The sequence below is a fragment of the Zalophus californianus genome, chromosome 16 (genome assembly GCF_009762305.2).
Source record: "Zalophus californianus isolate mZalCal1 chromosome 16, mZalCal1.pri.v2, whole genome shotgun sequence".
NCBI classification, from domain to species: Eukaryota; Metazoa; Chordata; class Mammalia; order Carnivora; family Otariidae; genus Zalophus; species Zalophus californianus.
Genome location: NC_045610.1, coordinates 38,786,918 through 38,812,766, shown reverse-complemented (window position 1 = coordinate 38,812,766; position 25,849 = coordinate 38,786,918). Strand labels below are relative to the sequence as shown.

The following is a 25,849-nucleotide window of genomic DNA, read 5'->3' as shown; positions in this document are numbered from 1 at the left end:
AGAAATGGATCAAGTTATGTCTTTGTGTATCTTCAGTGGGAAAGATTTCCTACCTATAATTTTTTTTAAATGGTATTTATTTATTTATTTGACAGAGAGAGACACAGCGAGAGAGGGAACATAAGCAGGGGAAGTGGGAGAGGGAGAAGCAGGCCTCCTGCAGAGCAGGGAGCCCAATGAAGGGCTTGAGCCCAGGACCCTGGGATCATGACCCGAGCCAAAAGCAGACGCTTAAGGACTGAGCCACCCAGGTGCCCCATCCTACCTGTAATTTTATTCCTAGCCAAATTATCAATCAATGTGGGTCTAGAATAAAGATAATTTTAGACATGCAAATGACTCCAAAATTCCAGTTCTCATGAGCTTTTTTTGTTCATAAGTTGCCCCTAAATAGCGAGGGAGAAGAAATCAGGTTCAAGAAGCAGAATTCAAAGAGAAGAGCTAAGGAAGAGCCCAAGATGATAGCTGTGTAGCCAGTCCAGATCATCCCCCAACAGAGTAAAGCCCGAAGAAAGAATAAAGGGTTTGGGGAAGGTACAGCTGCAGGACAAAGACAGTATGTGATGTATTTGAGCATATGGAAAATATTGATAGACACATGACAGATGTTGGAGCTTTTGAGGAAAAGCTAAAAATATATAGAAAACAGGAAAAAAATGAGGTAGTCATTTATTTGGATAGAGAAGTGCATGGTCTTACTGTGTGCTGGCTAGTATCTTTCCAGTCCTTTCACACTGACTCTTGATTTAAACAAAGACTGATAAAATTACATGGGATGTGGAGGATGGGGGTAGAAATTGAAACTAAATACTTATATTCCACGGCAGGATGTCTGTAAATAAATCTAAATTTGACAAGTCAAGCATATTTAGAAAAAGAAAGGCAAAAAAAAAAAAAAAGCAACAAGAACCTCCTAGAAAATTCTATAGGATGTAGGGATAAGGATGTCTCGACTGTTTTTTCCAGTCCTTTTGTCTTGGTTGATTTTTTTATATAAAAATTCCTTGAAATTATATGGCATATTATAGAGACCTCTTTCCAGATATTTATCAGTTAATTAATACCAGCCAAATATCCAGCTATATCATGCATCCTTTGTTTAGTTGTCTTGTTCATAATAGCACCATTGTCTGACTCATCATGACCTAAGAAGCCTAATAGACTTCCTTGGTCTATTAACTAGGTATCATTTTCCCTTGATGACTTTCTTACAGAGTTATTTCTTCACTTCTGCTTTAAGGAGTCTTTGTTCTAATTTAACATTGTTTTTCTTGGTTCCTTTTTAATTTAAATATAATTTCTGATATGCGTTAGGATATCTAGGGTGCTGTGTACTTTATTTGTTATGTTATCTAAAACAAGAGAATGCTTTTTCTACAAATAAATACCATGGCCATGTTAAAATACTATTGCTTTGGAAATATTTCCATAACAGTAAGATGATTTAGAATGTGTGTTTGTGAGTGAATTGTAAAATTACTGTCTGACATATGTCTTGGAAAATTCCACAGCTTCTGCCAGTTTTCAGTTTCTGGCACATTGACTAGAATTTGTACATGAGGAAATCAAACCCTACCTTCCCTTGCTCTATCAACCCCTCTGGCATTTTGGAATATGGGATTAGAGGTTAAATGCTTGCTAATCCTGAGTCAAACCCATTATTGCCTGGCTGTATCTACTTTTAGTTCTTTAGTGTTTATATAGATGGGGTGGGGCTAGGGGAAGTGAAGGAGGAGGAGAGAGAAGGACAAGTAATTATATTGTTACTTTGAGTTTTCAGTTCTTTTCTTTCACTTCATAACCTCAAAAGAAATTTTCAGTAGGGCATGGAAGATTTCCTGGATTGAGCAGCATCCAAAATGAGTTCGTCATACCCAATGGATCATCAAAGTTCATGGAGTCCTCAGGGCCCTAAAATGTTGTTGGGGATAGTTGAAACTGAGTAAGTGAAAGAAATAATCAACAGAAAACAGAATAAAGGTATATACTTATTTTATCCTGAGAGCGGTGAACTGGTAGTGGATATAGATTTTGGTTAGTAAACAGAAGTCAGGATAAAAGAAAGCTCAGAATGTTGAGTCAGATGTTAGAAGGTGTCCAAAGCAGAAAGTTTGACCTATTAAGTAATGTGTCTGTTTTCTAAGTGTATCCCTACCTTGGTATTTTTAATATAGGAATTTCTTTCTTATGATAAATTTACTCATGAGATGGTAATGCACTGGCTGTAGTTTTCATTTAAAATGCAATTATATTTCTACTAGGGACAAGATGTAGGGTGGAGGAATTACAAACTTATTTTGTTTTAGGTTTATTTAGCCATACAAAAATGTTTTTCCTCTTAGATTCTGGCAAGAATATCAGCCAATTGCAAAAACATCTGGTGTTAGTTGAATGAAGGAATGGCATAATCAGTAAAAATTACTTATAGAAAAAATAGTGAAAAGAAAATCTTATGTAGCTTTAACTCTGGATTTCTTTATGAAAAAAAATTTTTTTAAGGAGAGGAGTTCTTTATTACTAATTTTAAAAATTTTTTAAGTAATCTCTATGCCTAACATGGAGCTCGAACTCATGACCCCAAGATCAGGAGTCGCATGCTCTACTGACTGAGCCAGCCAGGCACCCTAAAATTTCTTTTTTTTAAAATTAATTTATTTATTTCAGAGAATGAGAGTGCATGGGAAGGAGGGGGAGAGAGAAGCTGAAGCAGACTTCATGCTGAGCACAGAGCTGGACATGGGGCTTAATCCCATGACCATGAGATCATGACCTGAGCCAAAACCAGGAGTTGGATGCTTAACCGACAGGGCCACCCAGGCACCCCTTAAAATTCCATCCTCAATCTTTCACTAAAATTTTCCTCTCATCAAAATATTTGATCTGTGTTGGGCTCCCTTTGTATGTCTCAAGTTTTACTCAAATCTATGATCGTGAGTCATAAACCTTACATGAAGAGCCTGTTTTTGTAGCTTTTGCTGTTAACAACCACTCTAAAACTTAGTGGCTTAAAACAGTTAATTATTCAGCCTGGCAGGACTTCTGCTGGTCGCTGGAAAAGTCACTCATGAGGCTCCATTTGTCTGGTGGCTTGAGTGGGGCTTGAGTGTCTAAGATAGCCTCACTTACAGTGTGACGCCTGGGTATCACTGTCAGCTAGTACTCTTTTTTTCCACATGGTCTCTCATCATTCAGAGAGTTAGCCTGGAGTTTTTCTTAACGTGGTGGTATGAGTGTTTCTTTTCTTTTTTTTAAAGATTTTATTTATTTATTTGACAGAGAGAGACACAGAGAGGGAACACAAGCGGGGGGAGTGGGAGAGGGAGAAGCAGGCTTCCTGCTGAGCAGGGAGCCCGATGCGGGGCTCGATCCCAGGACCCTGGGATCATGACCTGAGCCGAAGGCAGACGCTTAACCATCTGAGCCACCCAGGCGCCCCGGTATGAGTGTTTCAAGAGGGTAAAGCTTCAATGTCTCTTAAGGCTTAACCTTGGAAATCACACAGTATTACTTCCACCACGTTGTTTCAGTCAGATGAAGGCACCGTGTGAACTCAGATACAGAGGGTGGGAAAATAGACTCTACTTTTTGAAGGGAGGTACAGCAAAATCCCATTGCAAAAGGGCATTGCCGTAAGGAGTTAAGATTTATTGAGAGCCATCATTACAAGTTTCTTCCATGGTCTCCTCTCTGACAGCAGTGATTCACGTTCTTATCACATGCAAAATACCCCTCTGAGTGGTCCTCATATGCAGTTCCTCTTGATCCAGAGACCTGTGAACTAAAAAGTTATCTGCCCCATACACACAATACATACACTGTTGTCACAGGGGTGGAATAATGGCAATAGACATTCCCTCTAAAAAAGGGGAGATAACAGGAGGTACATAGTAATTGTTGGTTCTTAGCAGTTCTGAAATCTAGCTGGGCACATGTTGTCAGGGTCATCTACTCCAGGAGCAGGAAATGTGCCTTGACTGGAGCCAGTTCTTCCTGGGAATGGTTCCCTAGTTTGTTGTTCTCTGTGATTCTTGGTACCACATTCTGGGCGCTTAATGCTGCTTTCTGAGAGGTCTCTCCTTCTACATAAGAAATGTCTTAGGAAGTTGAATATCTTTCTCAGTGATTTCCTTCCTGTAGAAAGTTGGGCTCCCAGAGGCCCCTTTTCATTTTGAATAGTCTCTGTCCCTTTTAATCCAGCTGGTACATATTCCTTTAAAATTTCTAGGATTTTTAGGGCCCTTGGGGGCTCAGTTGGGCGTCCAACTCTTGGTTTCCGCTTGGGTCCTGGTCTCAGGATTGAGAAATCGAGCCCTGTGTCGGGCTCCACACACAGCACAGAGTCTACTTGTCCCACTCCCTCTGCTCCTCCCCCGACTCATGCTCGCTTTGCTCTCTCTCAAATAAATAAAATCTTAAAAAATAATAAAAATTTTTCTAGGATTTTTTAAAAGATTTTATTTATTTTTTGACAGAGAGCAAGAGAGGGAACACAAGCAGGGGGAGGGGGAGAGGGAGAAGCAGGCCTCCTGCTGAGTGGGGAGCCTGATGCAGGGCTAGATCCCAGGACCCTGGGATCATGACCTGAGCCGAAGGCAGACGCTTAACAACTGAGCCACCCAGATGCCCTAGGATTTTTTTATGAATCTGATTTGTGTTATTCTGTGTCCCAAAACCTACAACATTATAACTCATTTTAAGATAGGCCTCTCTCTTGTTTGGTTGTGTCAGGCTGTTGTGGCACAATTCCCTTAAGCTTCTTAGAGGGCTTCTTGTCTAGTTGAGAGAGTCAACTAGGCATGGCCTTTAAATTTTCTGAGGTTTTTAAAAGGAACTTACAGCCACATCTTTTATCTGATATTTACCCTTTTGGGTTGTTCTCATTTTGAGAACCTTATGGCTTGAGAGACGGAAGATGAAGAATAGTTTCATTTTCCAGTATAGCAAGATCTAGGCCCTCTATATGTCTTCTAAATTTTTTTTATTGCAAACTGCAGTTCTCTCTTTAGGGTATTTCTTACCATACTTTATTATATACAGCTAAAAGACTAATTACCACTTCCAAAGCAGCTAATATAAACATGTTTAAAGACTAAAGGAGCAGCGCCTGGGTGGATCTGTCAGTTAAGGGTATGACTCTTGGTGTCAGCTTAGATCTTACTCTCAGGTTCATGAGTTCAAGCCCTGCATTGGGCTCCATGCTAGGCATGGAGCCTACTTAAAAAAAAAAAAAAAAAAAACTAGAGGAAATCAGGTTTAAATAATTAAAGGAGAGGCAGTGACTCAAATAGTGAATGTCAATAAAGAAATAGAAAATATAAAAAAGAATCAAATGGAAATTCTGAAGTTGAAAAGTAGAATAATTGTAAAAATTACTAGCAGAGGAACTCAGATTCAAATTGGAGATCACACAGAAAGAGAATCCATGGACTTGAAGACAAGAGTAAAATAATCCAATTTGAAGAAAAGAATGAAACAAAATTAACAGAACTTTGGGAATCCATGGGACATCAACTGTACCAACAATACATATAATTGGAGATGGGAGAGAGAGAAAAAAATATTTGAAGAAATAATAGCTGAAAATTTCCCAAATTTGATGAAAAACATGTATCTGCACATCCAAAAATCTGAATGAATAGGACTAACACAAAGAGGTCTACACCGGGGCACATTTTTATTGAACTGTTAAAATCCAGATACAAAGAAAAAGTCTGGGGATGCCTGGGTGGCTCAGTCGGTTAAGCATCTGCCTTTGGCTCGGGTCGTGATCCTGGGGTCCTGGGATCGAGTCCCGCAGGGAGCCCGCTTCTCCCTCTGCCTCTGCCTCTCTCTCTCTGTCTCTCATGAATAAATAAATAAAATCTTAAAAAATAAAGTCTGGAAAGCAAGACAGAAAGAATTCATGATAATACAAGGGAACAGCAATATGATTGACAGCTGACTTTTTACCAGAAACAATGGAAGCCAAAAAGCAGTTGGATAACAAGTCAAAGTGTAGAAAGTAAAAATTGTCAAATTAAGAATTCTATATTCAGGGGCACCTAGGTGGCTCAGTCGCTAGGCGTCTGCCTTCAGCTCAGGTCATGATCCCAGAGTCCTGGGATTGAGCCCCACATAGGGCTCCCTGCTCAGTGGGAAGCCTGCTTCTCCCTTTCCCATTCCCGCTGCTTGTATTCCCTCTCTTGCTGTGTCTCTCTCTGTCAAATAAATAAATAAAATCTTAAAAAAAAATTCTTTGGGGCGCCTGGGTGGCTCAGTACGTTAAGCAGCTGCCTTTGGCTCAGGTCATGATCCCGGGGTCCTGGGATTGAGCCCCGCATTGGGCTTCCTGCTCAGTGGGGAGTCTGCTTTTCCCTCTCCCTCTGCCCCTCCCCCACCACTCATATTCTCTCTCTCTTTCTCAAATCTTTAAAAAAAAAATTCTATATTCACATATCAAAGGACACTCAAGAACCTAAAAAGACAACCTAAATAATGGGAGAAATTATTTGTAAATCATATATCTGATAAGGGTCTTATATCCAGAATATTTAAAGAACCCTTTCAAAACAGTTACAACAAAACAACCCAGTTTTATAAAGGTCAAAGGACTTGAATAGACATTTCCTCGAAGAAGATATATGAAAGGCCAACAAATATGAAAATAAGCTCAACATCATTAGTCATTAGGGAAAGGCAAATCAAAACTATAATGAAATAGTACTTTATACCCACTAGGATGAATATAATTAAGAATAGAAAAAATGGGAAAATAATAAGTGTTGGCTATGATATGGAGAAATTTGTGTTTCTTTTTAAGTAAATTCCACCCAGCGTGAGGCTTAAATTCATGAGCCCTAGGTCAAGAGTCACATGCTTTCACTGACTGAGCCAGCTAGGCACCCCCAATGTAGAGAAATTTAAAACTTTTATATTGTTGATGGCAGTGTAAATTGGTACGATTACTGTGGAAAATACTTTGGTAGTTCCTTAAAAATTTAGAAGTACCATACAACCCAGAAATTCCACTCCTAGATAGATACTGAAAGAATTGAAAACAAATATTCATAAAAGTACTTGTACACAAAAGTTCATAGCAGCAGTATTCAATAGCCAAAAGGTAGAAGGAATCCAAGTGTCCGTTGACAGATGAATGGATAAACATTTGGTATATCCATACAATGGAAGATTATTCAGCCATAAAATGGAATGGATTACTAAGATATGGTACTATATGGGTAAACCTCAAAAATGTTATAAAAAATGAAATAAGCCAGACATAAAAGATCACATTGAATGAGTCTATTTATGTGAAATATCCAAAATAGGGAAATCTGTAGTGATGGAAAGGAGAACAGTGGTTGGCTAGGTCTGGGAGTTGGAGGATATGGGATGTTAGGTCTCGGGAGTAATTACTTAATGATGATTGGGTATCCTGAGGGAATGAAAACTTTGAAACTAGAGAGATGTGGCAGTTACATAACATTGTAAATACTAAATGCCATTGAACTGTACTTTGAAATGGTGTATTTTATGTGAATTTCCCTTCAAAAATTATTTAAGTGAATTCTATATCCAGCAAAGCTATTACTGAAAAATATAGGCAAAATAGAGACATTCCCAGAATAGCAAACATGGAGAATTTGTTGTTAACAGACATGAAATATACTGCTTTACATGAAATACTAAAGGAAGCCCCTCAAGCTGAAAGGATATGGTTCCAGATGGTAACTTGAAGGAAAAGCACCATAAAAGCTAATTACAGGAGTAAATATAGAAGGCTATAAATAAATTCTTCTCTTATATTAGTTCAACTAAATTAAAAGACACTTGTGTAACACAGTAGTTATAAAACTGTATTATTGGGCTTTTAGGATAAATATGCAGAGGCCCCTGGGTGGCGCACTTGGTTAAGCGTCCAACTCTTGGTTTTAGCTCAGGTCATGATCTCTCAGGGTCATGAGATCAAGCCCTGCGTCAGGCTCTGAGTTCAGCAAGGAATCTGCTAAAGTTTCTCTCTTCCTTTTCCTCTGTGTCTCCCTGTGTGCTCTGTCTCTGAAATAAATAAATCTTAAAAAAAAAAAGATAAAAAAAAAACATGATAATAGCAAAAAGGAGGAGGGGGGAATAGATTTCTTTTGGAGCAAAGTTTTTATATTTTACCAGAATTAAATTAGAAATAATCTAAAATAGATTGTGATGAGATACTTTTTTTAAACAACAGAAAAATTACAGGGGCGCCTGGGTGGCTCATTCGTTAAGCATCTGCCTTTGGCTCAGGTCATGATCCGGGAGTCCTGGAATCCAGCCCCACATCGGGCTCCCTGCTCCACAGGGAACCTGCTTCCCCCCACCCCACTCCCCCTGCTTGTATTCCCTCTCTCACTGTGTCTCTCTCTGTCAAATAAATAAATAAAATCTTAAAAAAAAAATTACAATGATATGCTAGAAAATACCAACTTTAAAGAAGATAGTAAAAGAATAAGAACAAAAGACATGAGACATACAGAAAACAAATAGCTAAATGAGATTAAATGTGAATGACTCGTATACTTAAAAGGCATAGATTGTCAGACTGGATTAAAAAGAAAAACAAGATTCAACTTTATGTTGTGTAAAAGAGGCACACTTTAGATTCAAAGCCACAGATAGGTTGGACATAAATGAATAGAAATACTACATATGTACTAGCCTTGAACAACCCTAGAATGAAATTAAGAATGCAGTTTGGGGCACCTGAGTGGCTTAGTTGGTTAAGTGTCAAACTCTTGGTCTCGGCTCAGATCATGATCTCAGGGGCCTGGAATCAAGCCCACTGTAGTGTCGCAGAGTTGGCTTGAGATTCTTTCCCTCTCCCTCTGCCCCTCCCCCTGCTTATGTTGTCTTGCACTCTCTCTAAAATAAATAAATAAGGGTCACCTGGGTGGCTCAGTCGTTAAGTGTCTGCCTTCGGCTCGGGTCATGATCCCAGGGTCCTGGGATTGAGCCCCACATTGGGCTCCCTGCTTCAGGGGAAGCCTGCTTTTCCCTCTCCCACACCCCCTGCTTGTGTTCCCTCTCTCACTGTGTCTCTCTCTGTCAAGTAAATAAATCTTTTTTAAAAAAAACTTAAAAAAAAAAACATTTTGATTCACAATAGCATCAGAAAAAATAAAATAGGGGCACCTGGGTGGCTCAAGTCGGTTAAGCGTCTGCCTTTGGCTCAGGTCATGATCTCCATCCAGGTCCTGGAATCGAGCCCTGAGTCGGGCTTCCTGCTAAATAGGTCTGCTTCTCTCTCTCTCTCTCTCTCTCTCTCTCTCTCTCTCCCTCTCCCTCTCCCTCCCTCCCTCCCTCCCTCCCTCCCTCTCCCTCTCCCTCTCCCTCTCCCTCTCCCCCTCCCTCCCTCCCTCCCTCCCCCTCCCTCCCTCCCTCCCCCTCCCCCTCCCTCCCTTCCCCCACCCCCCCACTGTTCATTCTCTCTCTCTCTCTCTCTCTCTCTCAAATAAATAAAATCTTAAAAAAAAAGAATAAAATACTTGGGAATAAATATAACAAAAGACTTATACCCTGGAAATTATGAAACATTGCCAAGAAAAATCAAAGAAGACCTAAAAATAAACAGACATTGCAAGTTCATGGTTTGGAAGACTCAATAGTGTTAAGATGGCAGTTTTCTCTAAATTGATCTATGGAATCAATGCAATCTCTGTCAAAATCCCAGCAAGCATTTTTGCAGAAATTGGCAAGCTGGTTCTAAAATTTGTGTGGAAATGCTCCAAAATGACGAACACAGTAAGAGGAGTTAAACTTACTGATTTCAAAATAATATAAAGCTATGGTAATCAAGATAGTTATTGGTGTAAAGATAGACCTATAAAGAAATGGAACGGTATTGAGAATCTAAGAATAAATGTTTACATTTTTAGTCACTTGGTTTTCAATAAAGGTTTTTTTAAACAAATGGTGTTGAATCAGTTGAGTACCTGCATGGTAAAAGATGAAGCTGGGTCTTCACCTCCAACTATATACGAAAAATAACTCAAAATGGATCATACACTTATGTGTAAGAACTAAAACTCTAAAACTTCTAGAATAAAACAGCAGATAATCTTTATGACCTTTGGTTAGGCAGAGTTCATATACAGGTTTCCCCTGCCATCTGAAAGTATAGCCTTCCTGTGAAACCTTTTGTAAGCTGCAATGGTACAAAGCGAAGAGGTGTTACCATTACTCTATGTGGAAAAATTTTTGAACATTCCTAGACCCAAAAAATAATGTCTCCAGCTTTTCTTATACCTGAGGATACATCTTGCTAATAGATGCTCACAGTAAATCAAGATAAAGCACAGATGCTCACAGACACAGTTTAAGGCTGCAGTAGCTTGATAACTGAGATGCTGAGCATAGTTCTTGGAGAAGGAGCTCGGCAGTGCTACTCTTCACTGCTCTAGGTTGACTCTGCCTCTTGAACGGCTCACTGTAAAAGCCTGAACACTATTTGTGCTTTTCACCTTTTTTCATAAAAGTGAAAATCCTCTTCAGCTATCTTTGGTTATCAGTTAAAAAGCAGTACCGATGCATTAGTTAAAAACAGCTACAAATATAGACCTTTCATAAAAGCAAAATGGTATAACACAGTCTTTCAAAATGTAGGGAATACTTGTATGTGACAACAAAAGCATGATCCATTTTTTTTAAAAAGGTAAATTGAACGTAATCAAAATTAAAAACATTTGTCCTTCAGAAGATACCATCAAGAAGTAGAAGACACAACCCCCAGAATTTGAGAAAATATTTGCAGATCATATAGTCCGTAGAGGGCCAATATATATACAAAGTCCTTAAATATTATAAAGAACCTTTAAATCTCAGTGATAAAAAGACAACCCAAATAAATGGACAAGTCATTTGGCTAGCATGAAAAGACGCTCCTTATTAGTAATTATGGAAAAGCAAATTGAAACCGTGATATACCAACTGGCTAAAGTTAAAAAGATAGACAACAGCAAACGATAGTAAAATATGGACACACTGGAACCCTCATACATTGCTGGTGGGAATGTAAAATGGTATAGCCGCTTTGGAAAACAATTGAGTGGTTTCTTTAAAAGTTTAAAATAACTGGACCATTTCCTTACACCACACACAAAAATAGACTCCAGATGGTTGAAAGACCTAAACGTGAGACAGGAGTCCATCAAAATCCTAAAGGAGAACAGAGGCAGCAACCTCTTCGACCTCAGCTGCAGCAACTTCTTCCTAGAAACATCGCCAAAGGCAAGGGAAGCCAAGGCAAAAATGAACTATTGGGATTTCATCAAGATAAAAAGCTTTTGCACAGCAAAAGAAACAGTCCACAAAACCAAAAGACAACCGACAGAGTGGGAGAAAATATTTGCAAATGACATATCAGATAAAGGGCTAGTATCCAAAATCTATAAAGAACTTATCAAACTCAACACCCAACGAACAAATAATCCAATCAAGAAATGGGCAGAAGACATAAACAGACATTTTTCCAAAGAAGACATCCAAATGGCCAACAGACACATGAAAAAGTGCTCAACATCGCTCGGCATCAGGGAAATCCAAATCAAAACCTCAATGAGATACCACCTCACACCCGTCAGAATGGCTAAAATTAACAAGTCAGGAAACGACAGATGTTGGCCGGGATGTGGAGAAAGGGGAACCCTCCTACACTGTTGGTGGGAATGCAAGCTGGTGCAACCACTCTGGAAAACAGTATGGAGGTTCCTCAAACAGTTGAAAATAGAGCTACCATACGATCCAGCAATTGCACTGCTGGGTATTTACCACAAAGATACAAATGTAGGGATCCGAAGGGGTACGTGCACCCCAATGTTTATAGCAGCAATGTCCACAATAGCCAAACTGTGGAAAGAGCCAAGATGTCCATCGACAGATGAATGGATAAAGAAGAGGTGGTATATATACACAATGGAATATTATGCAGCCATCAAAAGGAATGAGATCTTGCCATTTGCAACGACGTGGATGGAACTGGAGGGTGTTATGCTGAGTGAAATAAGTCAATCAGAGAGAGAGATGTATCGTATGACCTCACTGATATGAGGAATTCTTAATCTCAGGAAACAAACTGAATGTTGTTGGAGTTGTGGGGGGTGGGAGGGATGTGGTGGCTGGGTGATAGACATTGGGTAGGGTATGTGCTGTGGTGAGCGCTGTGAATTGTGCAAGACTGTTGAATCACAGATCTGTACTTTTGAAACAAATAATGCAACATATGTTAAAAAAAAGATAGGGGAAGAATGAAGGGGAGTAAGTCGGAGGGGGAGACGAACCATGAGAGACGATGGACTGGAAAACAAACTGAGGGTTCTAGAGGGGAGGGGGGTGGGGGGATGGGTTAGCCTGGTGATGGGTATTAAAGAGGGCACATTCTGCATGGAGCACTGGGTGTCATGCACAAACAATGAATCATGGAACACTACATCAAAAACTATTGAGGTAATGTATGGTGATTAACATAACAATAAAAAATTATTTTAAAAAAAGTTTAAAATAAACTGTGGCACCTGGCTGGCTCAGTTGGTAGATCATGCAACTCTTGACCTCCGGGTTGTGAGTTCGAGTGCTACCTTGGGTGTAGAATTTACTTAAAAAATCTTGGGGAGCCTGGGTGGCTCAGTTGGTTAAGTGTCTGACTCTTAGTTTTGGCTCAGATCATGATCTCAGGGTTGTGAGATTGAGCTCAGCATCTCCACACTCAGTGCAGAGTCTGCTGGAGATTCTCTCTCCCTCTCCCTTCCCCTCTCCTCTTCCCCCCTGCTCGCATGTGCTCTCTCTCAAGTAAATAAATAAAATATTTTTTAAAAAATAAAAATTTAAAAAAGTAAAAATAAATTTAACATACAAGTCAGCAATTCTCCATCTTAGATTCTGTACATAAGAAATGAAAACCTATTTCAACCAAGACTTATTTTAGAATAATTATAGCAGCATTGTTAATAACAGTAAAAATAATTGTAGCAATTGAGATGCTTGTCAACTGGGAATGAGTAAACAAAATATGACATTTCATAAACTGGAATACTATTCAACATTATAAAAGAATGAACTATTGGTACATGCTACAACATGGATGAGCTTCAAAAATATGCAGAATAAAGAAAGCCAGATGCAAAAGTTGACATGTTTTAGGTTTCCATCTTTTTAAATGTCCAGAAAAGGAAAATCTGTAGAAACAGAAAGCCAGTTAGTGATTGCTTGAGGTTGGGTATAAGCAAATGGATGGATTGCAAACAGGCACTAGAGGTACTTTTGGGGTGATGGGAATTCATCAATAGTGTAGTGATGGTTGCACAGCCTTACAGATTTACTGGAAATTACTGAATGTACACTTAAAACCAGTGAATTTTATGGTATGTGAATTATACCATTTAAAGCTGTTGAAAAATACTAGATACAGATAAAATTGCATTATGGTGAAAACTTAGTAATTACAACTTTTCTTTAACAAGAAATTTAATATAGCTCATATCCCTTAGAATAAATGGGTTATATGCTGAGTCTCCAAACTTTCGTTTCTTCAGATATTTTAATTGTTAAGTCATTTGTTGTAATGATAGTCTGTTACTGTGTTGATGTCATTTGTATCTTAATTACTAAATTTAGGGTCACATTCAATTTATTAAATATTTTTATTTAAAAAAAATTTTTTAAAGATTTTATTTATTTATTTGACAGAGAGAGAAAGCCAGAGAGCACAAGCAGGGGAATGGCAGAGGGAGAGGAAGAAATAGGCTCCCCACTGAGCAGGGAGCCTGACGTGGGGCTCGATCCCAGGACACTGGGATCATGACCTCAGCCAAAGGCAGACACTGAACCAGCTGAGCCACCCAGGCGGGCCCTATTTAAAAAAATTTTTGGCAGAGCAGTCTACTAAAGAGATACAAAGTGTTAAAATCATGGAAACCTGCTGGGAATTTATAATCACAGTATTACCAGATCTCTACAGTATAAATAACATTCATTGGTTCACCAATTTCTAGGCACTGTGTTGGTTGCTGACTACACAGTGGTGAACTAAACAGGCAAGGTCCTTTCCTCTCAGATCTTATAGTCTGATACAAGGTGCTTTCTCCTCAGATCTTATAGTCTGATATAAGGAGTTCTATACCAACTCAAAACTGGTGCTTTGTGGTTTCATTGGGGAAGAAGCAATCCCATCCTGTTAGGGAGATTGGGAAAGCCTTCATGGCATAGATAGCATGTCCAGTGGACATCAGTCTATTTCTACTGCTAGAATAGGCAAGTTTGGTTGCGTGGGTGCTTTAGAGAAAATAGTCTAAACCAAAAGCACATTTGCTTGAAGAGAAGCAAATGGTTTTTAAGTTCTATTTTATTTGTTTTCCTCCTTTGGTTGTACTTTACTATATATAGTTAAACTTGCTTTAGATAATAAAATTTATCATTATAAACTATAAAAGATGCTTTTGATTTTAATTGTAAATTAAAAATTAAAATTAATTTTAACTGCCCTAAATCCAGAAGTATTAAAATGTAAAAACAAAAACAAACTTAAATTTTTTTAATGGTGGAAAAATACATATAACATAAAATTTGCCATCTTAATCATTTTTAAGTGCACAGTACACTCACAATGTTTGTGTAATCTCCAGGACTCTTCATCTTGCAAAACAAAAGATGCCTCTTAAAATCTAAAATAATGTAAGTAAATTTAGCTGCATGTTTCAGAGACCCAACTTAAAAGTGGCTTAAATATGATAGGAAGTTTCTTTTTCTGTCATATGAAGTCCAAAGGCCTTTTGTCTCTGCAGTCATCTACAGGCTTTTTCTAGTTTTCTGCTTATCTTTAAAACTGTGGCCTTCAACTTCATGATAGAAGATGGAGTTCGGTCATCCTAATCACATTTCAAGCAGCAGAAGTAAGGAAGGAGTAACACTTAGGACACTCCTGAAATTGGACATATCACTTTTTCTTCCATCCCATTGGCCAGAACTTAGTGACCTTGCTTTATCTAGCTGCAAGACGAAGTCATCTTTCCATACAGCCATGTGTTAGCTAACAGTTGGGAATTCTGTTACTCTAGGAGAATGGATAACTAATACTCTCTGCCAAAGTACTCATTAAATTTTCTGTTTCTTCTATAAAGCTGAATCAGATCTTTTAATTTTTGAGGTCGGAAACGATACTCCAATTGAACCAGGAGGGGTCACTGTTGAGCGAGTGCTTTCTTTGTTATTTCCTTTGTTAAACCTACCTGCCATTACAATTCTCCGCTATATAATTTATAGAAAAACAATTACAGTTTAATACAAAGCAACAAAACACATCACTTAGATTTTTTAAAACCTGAATATTTAAGAATGTCCTTATCCCTAGGTAAATGCTGTTGCAGTGTTTGCTTGCTCAGGGGATGGTTTCCTCCCTTGAAACAATTAATAGAGAACAACCTAGTTGCTCTCATGTTCTTCCCATGACCACGTCCTTGTACTTGTTTGTGGATAGATTATAAAAAATACGTAATAAATATATTCCTGTGTTAATATGAAACCAGATTACCTAAGAATGTCACATGTTTGAACAGTCACTTCCTCTACAACAATTATATCTAAAATCTTTCACAAGTTTGTTGTAGTTCATTATATCCTGGACCTAATTGGTTTTGACAACCTTTATATTTTGCATGAAAAACCAAAGTTTGGATTCAACTGAAATAGTAAAATACCTAAAACATATATTCTGTTGCTTCTATGAAACGTTTATTTTACCAGCAATGCCATGAACTGGAGAGGAAGCCGTATGGGTTTCCTAGAAAACATTTAAAAATATCGTGTCTACCTCTAGGATTATTTTCTAACCTCCAGTGTTATGTCACTTCAAATAATGCAATATTCTGATTATTTATACAACTGTAATTCATTGTCTTTCTGTCTTTTTTTTTTAAGATTTTATTTATTTATTCGACAGAGAGAGACACAGCGAGAGAGGGAACACAAGCAGGGGGAGTGGGAGAGGGAGAAGCAGTCTCTCCGCTGAGCAAGGAGCCCGATGCAGGGCTCAATCCCAGGACCCTGGGATCATGACCTGAGCCGAAGGCAGACTCTTAACAACTGAGCCACCCAGGCACCCCTTGTTTTTTTCTTTAACTAGGCTCCACACCCAGCATGGAGCCCAACGTAGGGCTCAATCTCACAACACTGAGATCAAGACCAGAGCTGAAATCCCGAATTGGATGTTTAAGCAACTGAGCTACCCAGGCACGCCCAGAACTGTAATTTCTTAAATCCTGAGATTTGCAGTCCGCTTCATCTGGTCCATTGGTTCTCACACTTTAGAAATCATGGGCGTCACGTGAAGGGCTTCTTATACTACAGATTGCCCTTTCTCTCCACCTCCTCACCCCATTTTTGATACTGTAGGTCTGGGGTACAGCCTAAGAATTTGCAGTTCTGATGAAGGTCCCACTTGATGCTGATGCTACTGGTCAGATGACCACAGGTTTTGAACCACTGATCTTACCCTTTCTTGGAACTTGGAGTAGAATATATATGTGCAGAAGGGAGAGGAGAGATAGGTAAATCTGGACAGATGTCCTATAAGCCTGGTGTTTTCCAAATCCTCCTGGGACACTGTCTATTCCTTTTTCCCTTCATTTCATGCTCCCATAGAGACAATACCATTCAGTCTTTTTTTTTTTTTTTTTTTAAGATTTATGCATTTGAGAGAGAGCATGTGCTCACATGCACAGTGAAGGAGGGGCAAACAAGCAGACCCCGCAGGGAGCCCGTCCTGGGTTTGATCTCAGGACCTGGGGATCCATGACCTGAGCTGAAGTAAAACCATTCAGTCTATATAGACTGATGTAAGGAAAGAAATTAGTTGTTGGGTGTGATTTTTGTTCCTTTTTATCTCTAGAGTTGTAAAGTCATGTGAATGATGTATGGCAGGTTTATATATTTTTTTTTAAAGATTATTTATTTGAGAGAGTGAGAATGAGAAAGAGAGAGTGTACATGAGAGGGGGGAGGGCCAGGGGGAGGAACAGGCTCCTCGCTGAGGAGGGAGCCCGATGCGAGACTCGATCCCGGGACTCCAGGATCATGACCTGAGCCGAAGGCAGCTTAACCAACTGAGCCACCCAGGCGCCCCAACAGGTTTATATTTTTTAACAGTTTAATTACTGTGTATATTCAAGTGAGCAAAGTGCCGTATGAGGTGAGATGTGTAGCATTTAATAAATATACGTTGAATATACAAGATAAAGAGATTAGCATTTCTAATATATAAATGATTGTCCTTTTGTGAATTTGAGTTGGGCAGAGTCTAGTAGATTGGGTGTTGAGTGAGTCTATCTTGTACATAAAAAAATTTTTTTCCAAAGATCTTAAGCTTAAGATATATATTGTGTGCTATATAACGCTGAAAAGTCTCCCAGATCTCTATTTTTGATACTTTAGTTTTCTTTCTAGACATTGTTATTTATGTCAGCAACCCTTGATTATTCAGCTTTTTAAATGGGTTATAATTCCCCCAAGTGTTCTTTTCTGTAAGTGTACCCGGAGAGGAGTGATCATGGTGTAGCATCTTAGAAACTGTATCATTTGAGAAGAACTTAAACTTGTTTAGGAGGAAATACGATGGCTTCATTTTGAAAGACTGCCTTGTAGAAGAAGGATATGTTGGGGCACCTGGGTGGCTCAGATGGTTAAGCGTCTGCCTTCGGCTCAGGTCATGATCCCAGGGTCCTGGGATCGAGCCCAGCATCGGGCTCCCTGCTTGGTGGGGAGTCTGCTTCTCCCTCTCCCTCTACTGCTCCCCCTGCTTGTACTCTCTCACTCTCTCTGTCAAATAAATAAATAAAATCTTTAAAAAAAAAAAAAAGAAGAAGGAGGATATGTTTTTTTAATAGCTTCCACTAATGGGTAGAAATTATAGGGAAGCAGATTATTCTTTGATGTCATATAATTTCCTGAAACATGTCATTGTCAGTCAACAGCTTTTATTATAAGATTTTCTGTTGCAGTGAAACTTGATAGTCCAACTTTCCATCACTAAGTCCTTTTGCTTCTTCAAAAATCCTTCTTTCTCCTGTTTATTTTCTTTTTTAATTTTCACCAGCCCTGTAATCTTACAGAGACCTGCGTCATCTTTTACTTGAACTATAATTTCAATGTAGTCTTAGCTTATGTCCTTACTACCAATCCAGAGTTTAATTTCTTTAGGTTTCTCTTCTCTACGGGATTATTTCAAATTTCTAGCCTGATACACAAGTTTCTTTCATGACCAAGCCCCACTCTCCACATAACAGTTCAATTTATTTTTTTTAAGATTTTATTTATTTATTAGAGAGACAGCGAGAGAGGGAACACAAACAGGGGGGGAGTGGGAGAGGGAGAAGCAGGCTTCCTGCTGAGCAGGGAGCCCAATGCAGGACTCGATCCCAGGACCCCTGGATCATGACCTGAGCCGAAGGCAGATGCTTAACGACTGAGCCACCCAGGCGCCCCAGTTCAATTTATTATTGGGCTCTGTGCTCAGTCCTGGAAATATGTTGGCAAATATGAAAGCCCTGGTCCCTGCCCTCACAGAGCTTTCCGTTTAGCTGGAGGGTAGGTTGTTATAGTTATTAAAAAGTATGTTTTGTAATTACCCTTTGAATGTCTGAGATTGAGGTGGAAGTACATTCTGTCTGTTACTTTCCTATCCCTTCTCTTGCATTACTTTTTCTTCTTTGAATCATGAAATGCTAAGGCCTTCATGTATGACTCCATGCTTTTAAACATCTTATCTCCCCCCTTTTTTCCTAGTTAATTAACTTCTGGCCTTCCTTTAAGACTTAGTTTAGAGGGCGCCTGGGTGGCTCAGTTGGTTAAGCAACTGCCTTTGGCTCAGGTCATCATCCTGGAGTCCCTGGATCGAGTCCCGCATCGGGCTCCCTGCTCTGCAGGGAGTCTGCTTCTCCCTCTGACCCTCCACCATCTCATGTGCTCTCTCTCATTCTCTCTCTCTCTCAAATAAATAAATAAAATCTTAAAAAAAAAGACTCAGTTTAGATGTCAAGGCATGAGCAGAATTAGTTATTTCTTCCCTTGCTCTCATATACCTCTTGTCCTTTATCTCTAATAATTAATAAAGTATTTACTTATTTGTGTTTATTGTAGAGCAAGAGCTCCTGAAACACAGAGATAACATCTCCTTTTCTCTGTATCTCATTGCCTGTGAGAGAGCCTGATTTGAGGGTGTTCAGTGTTCATTGCATGAAGTCAAGAAGCATCTCTGTAATACGTAATAGCAGGGACTGAGCATCTTTCCCTCAGCTTCAGTGACGTGTGTTTGCTGTTATTACTCTGCTTTTTATTGAGTATAGGTATTTGGTTTTTTATGTAGATTACTACACAAACTTACAGTCTTGATGTCCTTTATGGAAGAAATGGTGACTCTGTTTAAAAGTACCTATTGTGGGTTTCTTGATTAATTTGTTAAATGATCACTTGTGTGCCTCAAGAATGCATGTAGTGGTGGTTATTAAGCATTACCAGTTTTTTGCATGTTATGTAAAACTCAGAATGTTCCCTGTCCTAGGATGGTTTCTGAGCACCTCCTTGAACAAGTAAATGTGACTTAGATTTGGAGAATCACCTTATCCTAATGGCATTTTTAAATGGCCACTGTGCAGTGATGTGATTTTAAGCAAGTAAATCTTTTGCAATTCCGTTTCCTTACAAGAAAATGAAGATTAAGGATAGTATGAAGATTCAGTACATTCGTACATGAAAAACACTTAGAGCAATACCTGCCACATAATGTCATCCTTCTGATTGCTGTTAATTTTTTCTAAAGACAGGGAACAAATTAAATGTCTCAAAGATGTTTTTCAGCCTAAAGAGTCCCTAAATATATGACTTCAGCTTATAATGTCCACTATACTTATTCACCTCTCTCTTTAGAGGATTGCCTCTAAACTTTGAGTTGAACATAATAAAATGTTAAGTAACATTAAATGATTTTGTTTTTGCAGATGTTCTCAAATAGTGATGAAGCTGTAATCAATAAAAAACTTCCCAAAGAACTCCTATTACGGTAAGTCTGAATGCTAATTTTAGCTTGGTGGTGTGTGTGTGTGTGTGTGTGTGTATCATATTTGCCTATTTAAAATTTTTAGACTTATTGCTAATTTTTGTCTATGTATAGGAACTGGATTATCTGAATTTGTAAATTTATTGATTCTTTTGTCATACAGTCTTGACTGCACTTTCTAGATATGAATCAAAATTTTAAATGTTTAATTTAAAAACAATTTTCTCCTACCTGATTTGTACCTACATTTGATTTTGTTTACTAGTTTTCCCTTGCTCTATGCTTCTATATAATGTGAAAGAGATAATATATTTTATTTTATTATAATGCTGATTTTCTTGAAGTGATTCTAATCCAGCCCTTTGCCCCACTTCCCATTCCCAATATCAGATATGTCCATGAAGTGACTTGTATTTGTGACAAAATATCACATATACTGAGGCACTGTAGAGAAGAGTTACAGCCCTTTACTTTAAGGGTAAAAAGGTAGCAGGGACATGACTGGCTCAGGTGGTGGAGCATGAGACTCTTGATGTCAGGGTTGTAAGTCCAAACCCCATGTTGGGTGTATTTAAAAATAAAATCTTAAAAAAAAAAAAAGATAACAAGGTAAAAGTTATTTGAAGTTCTTTCTTGTATTACAGTTACAATTTTATCCTCCTTATTTTTAATAGGTAAAAATTACATTTGGATCACCCACAACATAAAACTCACAGCCCCCAATTTATATACATCTGACCTAGGTATTGCCTAGGAAAAAAAAACTAGGGGAGTTATTTCACAGCCCATTTATTTGGGCACTTTTTTTTAAAGATTTTATTTATTTGAGAGAGAGTGAGTGAACGAGAGAGACAGAGAGAGGGCACGAGTGAGGGGAGAGGCAGAGAGACAAGCACACTCCCCACTGAGCACAGAGCCCAATGTGGGGCTCAGTCCCAGGGCCCCGAGAACATGACTTGGGTCAAAGTCAGATGCTTAACTGAGCTACCCAGGCGCCCCTATTTGGGTACTTAATCATGCTATTGTTTGTTCACTGATGTAGAATACCATGATTGAGAAAGAAAGGTACATTCTCTTTTGCAAATGTTAGAAGTTAACAAATTGTACTGAGGTACATCTGCCTCTTGCTCTTAGCTGCTCCTGCCCCAGCCCAGAACCAGCCCAATCCCCGTTCAAGGTGCAAAATAATCTCACACTAGTACTGGTGAAGAAGAATATTCCTGGCATTTCAGAGGATTTGCACATCTGAGTCCTTCACTATATTGGAAGTACCTTGCAAGCAGAGACTGTTTTCTTATAAATCTTAATGTAATATCTTATACATTAGAGATACTAAGAAAAAATAATGGAATTAAACTTGGAATGGATTTTTTTCATGGAACCAATGCTTTTGTACATGCTGGTTGACTATAGTTGAAATAATAGCAATATACCTTAGGCTACCCAAGGCTATTGGAGAATGTTTCCTGGATATATTGAGTATCCCTCAAATGTCAGCAAAATTTTAGCTATCTTAAGGAGAAATGTTTTTAAATGGGTCATGTTTTTTAGTGTTATTATAAACCAAGTACACTAAGACATACTTCAATTTTTTTTTATAATGACATTAATTTGTACTATAGTAGTTTACCTAAAGACTCAATAAGATTCAGGGAAATTATTTGATTCTTTGGTAATTAGCTGCCCCCTGTTATGGTTTACATTTTTATATTTTATTAGAGTTTTTCTCCATGGAAGACAGACATAAAGGCCACATACTGTATAATTCCATTTATATGAAATATGCAGGATATAGACAGATCCATGGAGATAGGGTTGCCAGGGGCTGTGGTGAGGGGTGATAGGGAGTGACTACTAATGGGTATAGGGTTTCTTTTGGGAGTGATGAAATGTTCTGAAATTAGATAGTGATTATGGCTGCACAACATTGTGGTTATACTAAAAACCACTGAATTGTGTACTTTTTAAAGTACTTTTTTACCCTTTTAAGGGTAAATTTCATGGAATGTTAATTCATTCTAATATATGTATAATTTGTATAAATTTTCAATTTATAATTTATAATACATTTTTAATAATACAGTTGTAATAAAATATGCAATTGTATAATAAGTGTTCAGGATATAATTTAAAGTAAAAAATGCAGGGGCACCTGGGTGGCTCAGTGGGTTAAGCATCAGGTCATGATCTCAGGGTCCTGGGATTGAGCCCCGGGTCGGGCTTTGTGCTCAGTGGGGAGTCTGCTTGTCCCTCTGCCTCTCCCCCAACTCATGCTCTCTCTCTCTCAAATAAATAAAATCTTTGAAAAAATTCAGCCCATATGATAAACAAATGCAGTCTATTGCTCTATTTTATGTTGTATATGTTCACTAATTCTTCAACCATATCCTATTCTTGGTGATTTATTGTAACAAAGGTTTTGTAGATATTTTCTTTGATGCTAGTGTTTCTTCCTTTAAATGCAGTCCCAAAGACAGCATGAAGGGTAGACTAATAGGTGACTTCTTAAGTGGATGATTTGTAGTCTTCTATCTGTTAAGAGTGACCCTACTTGAGGCATTTCTTCATAGCCATTAGGTTACTAGTGATTACCTCTGATAAAATGGTATTGAAGAAGCAGGTAATTCACTCTATACTTGTTTATTTAACAAAAACGTTTTTTGCTGAAGACAAGAATAGCAAATAGAAAGTTATTACAGTAATCTTTACTGGGGGAAATGATGGCCTGAACCCCATTGGAGGGATGGGCCCTATCAGATTTTTAAGAGCTGGGACTGGCAGTATATTGCTGATTGATTTGATGTGATGCTAATGAGGGTATTGGGAAGAAGGCAAGGATGGTGCCCCAGTTTTTTGCTTTCTGCCAAGTGAATGGTGGGAACACTCACTAAGATAAAATAGGTGGAAGAACAGGGTTAACTGAAAGAAAATAATGAAAATGAGTTCAGTTCTGGTACCTGTGGATATCCAGGTGGCAATGCCAAAAGGCAGATGTATATACAATTCTCAAGCTTAGCAGCATGATTTAAAATTCATATGTATATAAAGACATGAAAGAGTAAGAAATTGTGTATATTTAGCTCTTTTTGGATTTACTAGTACCCATGGGAAATAAAACAGGAAGAAATACAAGGCCTCTCAGACACAGAAATGAAGAGCTTCAGGGCCAAAACATCATATAGAGTGGCAACATTTGGGTCAGGTTTCCAACCAGGCTCAATGAGACATGTGGTGTCATCACCTGGTGATTGATTTAGTAAGAACTCTAGAAAAGAGCTATGTATGGCAGATGTTGAGGTTTGGCTGTATGTCCAGATTAATTGTACTCTTATACATTCACTCTTGGCTTAAATGTTCTATATTAAGGTAGTTGAAGTCCTATGAGTTAGCAATATTTCATGCATATCTTAATCTAATATATATGTAAATCAGTATGTCAGCTGTAAACTCTGGAACCCATTTTATTGATACTCATTTATTTGTCTCCAGAGTACTTGAGATGACTTGGATCAGGAGCAAGTATAATAAATACAAACTATGAGGACCATGACAAATATTTTTTTTTTAAAGTAGAAAACCAAAACCAGAAAGGAAGCACATGTACTCTTGTAAGAGTTTACACAGTTGCTATAGATGGGTATCACATTTAGCTTTAAATTTTCTTGATAGCATAAATGAAATAATATTCTTTTTTTTTTTTAAGATTTTATTTATATATTTGACAGAGACAGCAAGAGAGGGAACACAAGCAGGGGGAGTGGGAGAGGGAGAAGCAGGCTTCCCACCGAGCAGGGAGCCCGATGTGGGGCTTGGACCTGAGCCGAAGGCAGATGCTTAATGACTGAGCCACCCAGGTGCCCCAGAGAAAATAATATTCTTTTTTTTTAAGATTTTATTTATTTATTTGACAGAGAGACACAGCGAGAGAGGGAACACAAGAATGGGGAGTAGGAGAAGGAGAAGCAGGCTTCCCACAGAGCAGGAAGACCGACACGGGGCTCGATCCCAGGACCCTGGGATCCATGACCTGAGCCAAAGTCAGATGCCCAATGACTGAGCCACCCAGGCGCCCCTAAAATAATATTCTTAACAGAAAAGAAGAAATATATATATTATACCATAAAATCAGAGCTCTTTCTAGAAAGCACTGCTTTCTAAGAGAAATTTCTCAAATGAGAGTCTACTTAACATTTTGTGGATAAAGTTCCATAGCAAATTCAGTCACAGATTTCATATGGTCACATCTTGTAGCACCTTTGTAGTAGTTAAAAAACAAAATAATAACATGTAAAAATAAATGGATGCTTCTGACAGTCCAGTTGATCCAAGGTTGCTTTTGGCTGCAAGTAATAGAAACTCTGAAATGGGCTTACACAGTAAGGGAAGTTATTTCATATAAAAGAAAACACAAAGATCAGGCTGCCTACATCCCAAGGTTCATTTGATTTATGGGATCCCCAGTGTCATCAGCAATTTTCTGTCTGTTCTGCTAGAAGCTGCATCAGCTTGGTCCTAAAAACTGTTCTTTATGGGCACAGGATGGATCCCAGCAAATACTGGATCAACATGTATCTTTGTTCACTCTGAGGGGAGAGATAGGCAACCATTTATACTCCTATAAAGCCTCTTCTCAGATCTCATTAGCCCAAATTGGCTTAGGCCTGAACCAATCACTGTGACAGGTTTAGACTAATTAACTGGGCTGAAGTGGTTGTTGGAGAGTCAGTTACAGTGCCTACCACAGATAGAATATAACATACTTAAAGGAATCATGAATGTTCTTCAAACAATCTTCTATAAATCTCACTTATCTTAGCTGGAATTTTCATAAGATTAGGGTAGCACAAGGATTATATTTCTTATGAGGTCCTGGAGTCAAAATATCCTTTGTTGTGGATTGATGATTGATTCCTGTACTTCAAACCAGGTGAACAAGTAGATTTGTCATCCTTTGATGGAAAATAAAAGGCCTAACCATGACAATAAAGCACTACCCTACTTTCGCATTGAGTTTTATTTCCTCAAGAAAAAATTATAAACTGGGCGCCTGGGTGGCTCAGTTGGTTAAGCGACTGCCTTCGGCTCAGGTCATGATCCCAGGGTCCTGGGATTGAGTCTCGTGTCGGGCTCCCCCTGCTCTGCGGGGAGCCTGCATCTCCCTCTGCCTCTGCCTGCCACTCCCCCTGCTTGTGCTCTCTCTCTCTCTCTCTCTCTCTCTCTCTCTCTATGTCAAATAAATAAAATCTTTAAAAGAAAAAAAATTATACAACTATTTCCAGCATGTCAATAAATGGTTAATGAAGTGCTCAAAATTCTGTACCACATAGCATAGCAAGATGATTTTTGTCTAGAAAGTGTTCATAGAAGGTGATACTGCCAGTTGCTCAAGTAGTCACATAAACACACACAAAACCCTCATTAACATTCCTGTAGAGCTTCTCATTTAGAAAGACAAAACTTCCCTGTCAACTCAGGTCTAGTTAATAATTTAAGTAGTTGTTACTTGTACACCTGAAGAACTAAATGATTTAGTGTGCTACATGGGATTACCAGATATGAGTAGATTAGGTTTGCATAATTTCTGATCCGTATAATCTTGGTTGAATAGTTAACTGTAAGTAGCTGGATAGAAGACCAGTTGTCTGATGTGTCCTCTCCAGATTTGTAACAATAAGATAATTTAAAAAACACCTAGGATCCTTATTTTTCTATTCTTTTTGGCCAGAGGCATGCATCTGGTTTATTTAGGAGCAGTTTTGCATTGAGATTCAAGTTAAAAAGGAGCCAACAAGCACAGCCC

At 38.5% G+C, this 25,849-nt stretch overlaps 1 protein-coding gene across 5 annotated transcripts in view; it reads left to right on the top strand.

The window, feature by feature from the left end:
- The window catches only part of FBXL20 (F-box and leucine rich repeat protein 20), a 105,919-nt gene that overhangs the window by 35,637 nt on the left and 44,433 nt on the right, over nt 1–25,849 (top strand). For all 5 annotated transcript variants that reach the window (XR_003525286.2, XR_003525287.2, XM_027625829.2 and 2 more), the window contains exon 2: nt 19,991–20,052. Coding sequence is in view for 3 of the 5 variants with exons in the window: in XM_027625829.2 (XP_027481630.1) it covers nt 19,991–20,052 (62 nt within the window). In the remaining 2 variants the exon portion in view is untranslated. The remainder of the gene's footprint in view (nt 1–19,990; nt 20,053–25,849) is intronic.